General features: G+C 39.2%; 1 protein-coding gene across 1 annotated transcript in view; it reads left to right on the top strand.

The window, feature by feature from the left end:
- The first annotated feature begins 4,371 nt into the window (after nucleotides 1–4,371).
- The window catches only part of rn (rotund), a 220,276-nt gene continuing 215,917 nt past the window's right edge, over nucleotides 4,372–8,730 (top strand). The window contains exon 1 of the mRNA XM_069506550.1: nucleotides 4,372–4,614. Coding sequence (XP_069362651.1) covers nucleotides 4,438–4,614 — 177 coding nt within the window. The 5' untranslated portion in view covers nucleotides 4,372–4,437. The remainder of the gene's footprint in view (nucleotides 4,615–8,730) is intronic.

Here is an 8,730-nt window from a genome sequence, read left to right as displayed (position 1 = left end):
AGAGTTCTTTAATATTTAAGTTTGTTATTATAGTTGTCGAATTTTTAAATGACAAGATTGTATGGAAACGGTCGGCTTTGTATTTAGCAGCCTATGAGGTGTAATACTTATCTTAATTTTTTTAAATAGGTATATATATATACTAGCTGATGCCCGTGACTTCGTCCGCGTGGATTTAGGTTTTTAAGAATCTCGCGGAAACTCTTTGGTTTTCCGGGATAAAAATTAGCTTATGTCACTCTCCAGGTCTTTGACTATACCCGTGCAAAAAATCACGTCAATCAGTTCCTCCATTGCGACGTGATTGAAGAACAAACCAACAAACCAATACACCAACAAACAAACACAATTTCGCATTTATAATAAGGGTTACTGATAATAAGGGTAGGTACTGATATACTACCTACCTCTGTAGATACCTACTTCTGTAGGTATAACAGTAAAAAGTTTCTATAAATACAAATTACAGCTAAATAATTAGGTGTAGTGTATTTTTAAAATAGTTGTGACACACAGACATCAGCAAGCGCAAATGTGGGACGACCTCCAACCCGCTGGACTGACGACCTTAAGAAGATAGCGGGATATGTGGTAGCGTGCTCTTGGGAAGGCCTGTGTCCAGCAGTGGACGCAAACAGGCTGATTGATTGATTGATTGATTGACACAGACATACAAACAGACGAATTGGTTGGATCACCTAGAATAAATAAGTAGCTACAATATATGCTGGTACCTATTAGCACCTCGAAAGTTATGCGTCGCTAAAGAGCTGATATAAACTATGAACGTCGCTAATTATAATTGACACTCGATAATCGCGATTAAACGCCGATTAGCACAAACGCGGCAAAAAACACTCGCACGGAGCGTAACTAAATACTAGGTGGCGAAATTTTTAACTGTGTGAGTTTCTGTATTTAACTTTAGTCTGTTACGTTAATTTAAACACAGATCGAAGCGATCGTTCTATAGAACGGGACTGGCTGTGCGGGCTGCGGCCTTCCCGCTACAGCCGATTCTGCTATGCAAATTGGTCAAGTGATCAATTCGAATATGCTCAAATATTTTTGGCAACTGTCAAACCACCGAATTAAAAATCAGACTACATATTATAATATAAACTATTGACGTCGCTAATTACTAACTAGCTTAACTAACTAACTAGCTTATGCTTGCGACTTCGTTCGCGTGGAATACACAAATTCCAAGCCTATTTCACCCTCTTAGGGGTTTCAAAAATCCTTAGTGGATGCCTACGTCATAATAGCTATCTGCATGCCAAATTTCAGCCCGATCCATCCAGTAGTTGGAGCTGTGCGTTGATCAGTCTGTCAGTCAGTCAGTCACCTTTTTTCACGATTAACCGCCGACTAGCACCAACACATCAAAAACACTCGCACAGAGCGTAACTAGGTGGCGAAATTTTAACTATTTTGTATCACAAGCGTTTGTAGATGCCTCATGGCGGGTTGAGGCATCATATTTATACGTAAAGGGTTAAACGCATATCTTTTGTTAGGTAAGTAATTTTTTCCGGTAGGTAAAAAAAAATCGTGCTGCTCGTAGAAATACTTATTCGTAATCCTAATTTTTATAAATATGTAGGTACTTAGGTATACCACCTTAAAGATCATTGCTTACCTATTATATACGTATAGGTAGGTAGGTATCTACTTATCTAATAGAAAGTTTTTCCATGTTTATCGAATATTTTTTTTTAAGGAATTTCGGTGTCAAGCTAAATATTACATCAGCTGATGCCCGCGACTTCGTCCGCCTGGAATTCGGTTTTTTAAAAATCCCGAGGGAACTCTTTGATTTTCCGGGGTAGAAAGTAGCCTATGTCACTCTCTAGGTCTTTTTCTATATCCATTATCCATGCAAAAATTCAAGTCAATTGCACCGTTGCAACGTGATTGAAGGACCAACAAACCAACAAACAAACACACTTTCGCATTTATAATAAGGGTACTGATTTTAAGGTTGAAAGATACCTATAGAAGCGACAGGTCGAGTTTGCAATTGGGGTGGGAACGCCCCGGACATTTCCTGCGCTAATCCGGTGCGGAATAACGCGGATGATGTGCGGGGTGCGTCAGGCTGTGCGGGGCATCTCCACCCCGAATGCCATCTCAACCTGTCGCGGACTTTACCTACTCTGTAACCACATTGGATGATATTGCTGACGGTACTAGGTATAGCGAGGTGTAGGGTTGCCAGGTCGCCAAACGTAATAGCCGGAGAGACCAGCCAGTTTGGCCGGACATTTGGGTAGAAAGGCCGGACACACTACATTATTGAGGATTTTGTCTTTGTATTAATAGGTACGACTAAAAATTGTATGTAAAATCAAGCTTTTTTATTATTGTCATGAATCTTGTCAGGCGGCACTGCCGCCTGCGGGAGACACCGACATACAGTCGACTCGCCTGCGCTCGGCCACGCTCGTTTGCCAAATGTAAAAAGCCTAACAAAAGCCGGACAAGCCGGACACCGTTTGTTTTGGCCGGACATGCAATCAAAAAGCTTACCTATGTCCGGCTTTATCCGGACGCCTGGCAACCCTACGTGCGGGTATGGAGGGCGTCCCCACCCCGAATGCCATCTCGACCTGTCGCGTACTACAGGTTTAATAGAATCACTCTTGGTTAGGTACTTCGCTGCCACATAGGTAAACTCAAACTCAAACTCAAATTATTTATTCAGAATTGGTAAAATTTTACGCTTCCTGATTGTCATAAATTTTAATTTGTAAGATGATATGATATAGTGGTGATAATTAATACGTACTTAAAACTAAAGCTACGAGGGTTCCAAACGCGCCCAGGTCTGAGAAGAGCCCACAGCATACTTACACAGGTAGGTAAGTATTTTAATATCATCCTAGCCTGTAGGTATTAATTCAACTAACGCCTATATTATTCAGATGAGGTGCCGATGCCAAAAATGAATAGGCGGAGCGCTGAATAGGCGGGGCGTATAGGCGTGGTCGCACCGGTCACTGAACCCTAGAAGATGCGATAACATGTCTCTATATGGAATGGTTTAGTAACCATTTGCAATTCTATGACCGCTAACTACGGAAATTCCTGCTAAAGGTGATCGCACATGTATTGAGACCGTAACCAACGCAATATTTCAGCGCGTTCGATCATATAGAGTGCTAAATTTTGTTGAATATTTAAGCCGTAAACACGGCACGAATTTGCTAGTTTTCGCACATTAACTAGCCCTGCCTTGTCCGCCCGTACCGCACACTGTTCATTTTTTTTTGTAGTTTCGTAGTCCTAAGTCAAATGACTTTATTTAACGTCGATAGCACCGTTTTTGCTACTACAAGTACTTGTCGTATTGAAGTCACCAGATTTGATGACGTCATACTCATAAAGTTGAGTGGTCGTGGTCGCATCGGTCACTGAACCATAGAAGATGCGATAACATGTCTCTATATGGCATGGTTTAGTAACCATTTGTAATTCTATGATCGCTAAATACGGTAATTCCTGCTAAAGGTGATCGCACATCTATCGAGACCGCAACTAACGCAACATTTCAGCGCGTTCGATCACACAGAGTGCAAAATTTGAACTTGTGCAATCATACGCGCTGCATGAATTTGCTAGTTGTCGCACATTAACTAGCCCTGCCTTTTTCGCCCGTGCCGCACAATAGATTCAGTTTTTATCGTGGTTCAATAGTATCGGCAGTGGCGTGCAGGTCATAGAGGCATAAAATCACTGCTTACCCTAGTAGAACTAGCTCAGTGCTTATTCTTCATTATGACCTGCCAATAAATAAGTACCAACTTAACAAATGCCTACCCTGGCTTTGTACCCTGTGCACGCCACTGACTGTATCGGCGATGTATTGATCATTATGATTAGATAATAAAAGTTTTGTTTGTTTCAGATGCCGCCCATCGGACACTCGGACAAAATAATGCATCGCGTTAACAGATTTACATTTAAAATTTATTTATACCTATTTAAATGTACTTAGTGCAATAATCGTTTTCTATAAATTATTGATTCAAAATCAAGTTATTTGTTAAACGGGTTCAGTGTAATAAATCACTTAGTGTTTAATGAGAATAATATCTAGACGCAATAATATAATTAATATTTTTCTCACGTTTAGTTTTGAATAATTTTTCTAAATCATTTTCAAATAATATCTACATCAAAAATTCTATAAACTTAAAATACAAGACTAATTAATTCTAAATAAATAAATGATTAATAAATGTAAAAGTGAAACATTATTATTACAAAAGTGAAGTGACAAAAATGACACGATGATGAACGTTCCAAACGCGAATAACTATAACGGACGCAAAAAAATGTTACACCCAAAATTAACCGACAAGTGAAATAAATGTAAAAGTGATAGTTAATTAGAAAAGTGTTTCACAGTGCAAGTGACGTCATGCGGTATTTATGAACGACTGTTGCGAGCAGAGCTGCGGGATGTACACCACTTGGTACAGCCGCGGGGAGGGGGGCATGCACCATCACCAGATGGGGCAACTGTACCACGGGCCCCCCATGATAAAGACTGAGGCTGGGGTCAATAGTGACTGCATGATGGCGGTGGACTATGCGCCGCCGATAAAGGTGAGGGAATTTTACCTAGGTAAACTTTATTTCCATAAGTTATTATAGTATTAAGTTAAAAAATGTAAAGGAAAGATAAAGTGGTCTCTTTATTTAATTAGAAATCGTTACTATAGGCACATTTGAAGCCTATAGTAACGATTTCTAAATCGTATAGATGTGTCAGGTGAACTGAGATTATTTAAACCATTAATTAAAAAATCAGTGCTTGCCTATGTGTTATTAGTATATTTCTTTGAATCACAGAATACCTATTGTGTAGACTGTAGATTATTCCCGACGGCACCAGAATGATGGCAATACTCGTATTCTAAACTTTTAAGAGTTGGGTAAGGATGCCGATTATGAGATACCATTTTTATTTTTGGCCATAAAACAAATATAATTGCACTAATGACTATGAAAATTGCAATATTCGATAGGCTATTTAATGAGGTTTATCTTTAAAGACCGTTTTGTACTAAGTATGATACTTTTTTTATTATAAAAGATAATATCAGAAATTTTAGAAATGATGTCTCGGCTAAAAGGTCTCATTATGAGATACGAAGGGTTGCTTATATGAGATAGTATCTCATATTAAATTTTATTTGGTTTGAGTAGGTATAGATAGGTATACACATATTATTACAAGGGCCCAAACGTTGATTTGTTGAGAATGAATGACGAAATACATTTTTCTACATGTAATAAAAACCGCCTGCGGTTCATTAACCGTCGCGTCGTCATAGTGTTTGTACGCATTGTAGTGCGTACAAACACTAAAAAATCTAAATACACTACAAGAAATCAACACGTATGACGTATTACGTATAAGTTTTTGCTCGTACCTTTTTCTCTCACAGACCAGAATTTTTATTCCTGGAAAAACTGGCAAAGCACCACACTGTGCAAAAAAGCATCGAGTTTTTGAGTACATTCACTACATTGCTTGCTTGCTTTGTAAGGCTCGGTTCAGACTGGTGCAACGGTGTTTATTGACACCGTTCTGTAAGCCTTTGTTCACACTAGTAGTCACTGGCTACGATGTATCAATAATACTGTACTGTAATTAAAGCCTCAATAGGTCAACGGTTAAGGATGTGGGCTGAATTCCGAAAGATTGCCGGTTCAAAGCCCACCCGTTGCACTATTGTCGTACCTATTCTTAGCACAAGCTTTTCGCTTTGTTGGAGGGGAAAGGGGAGTGTCAGTCATAATGAACACAGCTAATATTCTTCTAAAAAAATAAAAAAATACTAATTATCCATAGGTAGGTACATACAAAAAACTTATCCTGGCTGACTGGCTGTCAACCCACGGGGTTAGAAACTTGAAATTTTGACTATAGATTTTTTATGACGTAGGCACTCACTAAGATAGTATTTTTGGAATTTCCAACCCTAGGGGGATTAAATAAGGGGGGTAAATGTTTGTATGAAATTATATCATTTTCAAGTTATTCCTATGAAAATAATTGCCATAATTTGGGCTAAAAATGAACAAATAGGTACACGTTGTAGGATTTTTAGCCCCTGAGGTGGTTAAATAGGGGATGAAATTTTTCATCTTACATGAACAGTAGTATTATTTTGGGCTTTCGGTTAACCTGGGGCCTCCCACATAGGGTGAGCGCACTCTGACTTAGCTTAGACTTAAGACAGAGTTAAAACGAGACAGAGCTATCTCTCACATAAATCTGTCTCATTTTAACTCAATCTTAAGTCTGAGCAAAGTCAAAGTGCGCTCTATAGATTTCAGCCTTAGACCACAGAGCGCTCACTACTGCGTTAGGGAGGTCGTTAAAATAACACAGTTAAGTTAGTTTAGTTCAGTTAACTATTCAGGATAACTAGCATTATGTACCAAAATATAAGAAAGCAGAGTCGAAAGAATCTATCTAGTAACAATAACACCATATTTAGCACTAGATAATGAAAGATCTAATTATTGGTACCTATACTTTGTAACAGTATCTCAGAATGGACTAGCTTGAACATTTCTCATCCTAATCGAGTGTGTATGATGAACCCAGGTTACTAGAGATGGACCATTTTATATGTAGCATGTGAAAAATCATGTGAAAAATCATATAATGAAAAGTTCATATTATGTAACACTTGCTTATTAAGTCTGCTGTGTCCGGTCCCTTGCACGAGTGCATTGTCGGCCAGCAGGGAGAGGTGGCGAATGCTCTGCCAAGAGGCATCTGCCCTCAAAGACTTAAAAATACCAGCCAAGTGCGAGTTGGACTCGCACACGAAGGGCTGTATACCATCAGTACTATTATTATAAATATCAAAGTGTGTTTGTTTGTTAGTTTGTTGGTTTGTCCTTCAATCACGTTGCAACGCAGCAACCTATTGACGTGATTTTTTGCATGGGTATAGTTAAAGACCTGGAGAGTGATATCTACCTGTTATCCTGGAAAATTTAAAATTTCCATCGGATTTTTCAAAACCTAAATCCACGCGTATGAAGTCGCGGGCGGGCATCAGCTAGTCTTCTTCTTCTATATATATAAAAGGAAAAGGTGACTGACTGACTGACTGACTGACTGACTGACTGACTGACTGATCTATCAACGCACAGCTCAAACTACTGGACGGGTCGGGCTGAAATTTGGCATGCAGATAGCTATTATGACGTAGGCATCCGCTAAGAAAGGATATTTGAAAATTCAACTCCTAAGGGGGTGAAATAGGGGTTTGAAATTTTGTAGTCCACGCGGACGAAGTCGCGAGCATAAGCTAGTTATCTATAAAAACGAGCAAAAAAATCACGTTTGTTGTATGGGAGTTAATTGTTTTTATAGTGGCAACAGAAATACATCATTGTGCTGTCCTAATCACACATTTAGAGTTATAAAATATTTAGATATATCAAACATCGCAAGGTAAGTTCGTTTGATTTTTAATAATTAAAATCTAATTATTAGAAGTGTGAAAAGAGAAAAATCACTTTCCGTGAACAATCGCCTGTGAAATCGCTTTGAAAAAATAATTCACATATGAAAATAATTTAAAAGTAGCATTCATTTACATTGCTAGTTGCTACAGGTTACTGTTTTTGCACACCCTACGGATATAAGCTAAAGGCATCTTAAATATCCACGTGATAGGAGCATAGGACGTCGTAGAGATGTTCTACATTAACATTGCGTCACTGAGGAGTAGGAAGTCTAGTATTTTTCTGGATCGGTATTTTTATAATAATAGGTATGTTTTTTCTTTTTTCTTTTTAATTGATATAGCGAGCAAACGAGCAGGCGGGTCACCTGTACCCGTAGTACAAGATTTTACGTCTCACCAAACCAAACCAAATTCGAGAGTCGAAATACTTCCGCGTTACAGTAAACTGGATCTTAAATGCCTTGTTTTAAAGCTCAAGTTTATCTACACTTCTACAGCCAGCGCTCCAAGCGGAAACATTGCGAATTAAAATCAGTGGCATTGAATATTTGACTTCAATTCAAGGCTGTTTAGGTCCATTTTACTGTAACGCGGAAGTATTTCGACTCTCGAATTTGGTTTCGTTTGGTGAGACGTAAAATCATGTATTACGGGTACTGATGTTAAGTGATTACCGCCGCCCATGAACATTTGCAGCACCAGAGGAACCGCCGATGCGTTGCCGGCCTTTTAGGAATTTGTTGGTCGCCCCTTGAATAACCCCATGTTATAATCTAGTGGGAACACCGCCGATGGGAGTTGGTTCCACAGTTTGCACGTGCGTGGAAAGAAGGATCTGGCGCAGCGGACGGTCGAAGTGCACCAGACACCCAGATGGTGAGGGTGAAATTCCTTACGGTGGCGCGCGGTGCGGTTGTAGAAAAAAGAGGGTGGAGGGAGGGTGTTGTATAGAAGCAGACGTTACTTTGCGGAAGTCCATGATACACAAAGAAAAAACTACCTAATCCATATGAAAATATTACAAATTATGAAGTACCTACTAGCTGATGCCCTCGACTTTGTAGGTTTAGGTTTTTGAGAATCCCGTGGGAACTCTTTGATTTTCCGGGATAAAAAGTACTTAGCCTATGTCACTTTCGTGGTATTTCACCGTATAAAAAATCACATCGATCCGTTGCGTTGCTCCTTTCCGACTTGATTGAAGGACAAACCAAAACACCAATAA

This window comes from Maniola hyperantus, chromosome 23 (genome assembly GCF_902806685.2).
Source record: "Maniola hyperantus chromosome 23, iAphHyp1.2, whole genome shotgun sequence".
Taxonomy (NCBI): domain Eukaryota; kingdom Metazoa; phylum Arthropoda; class Insecta; order Lepidoptera; family Nymphalidae; genus Maniola; species Maniola hyperantus.
This window is presented reverse-complemented; position numbering and strand designations above follow the sequence as displayed.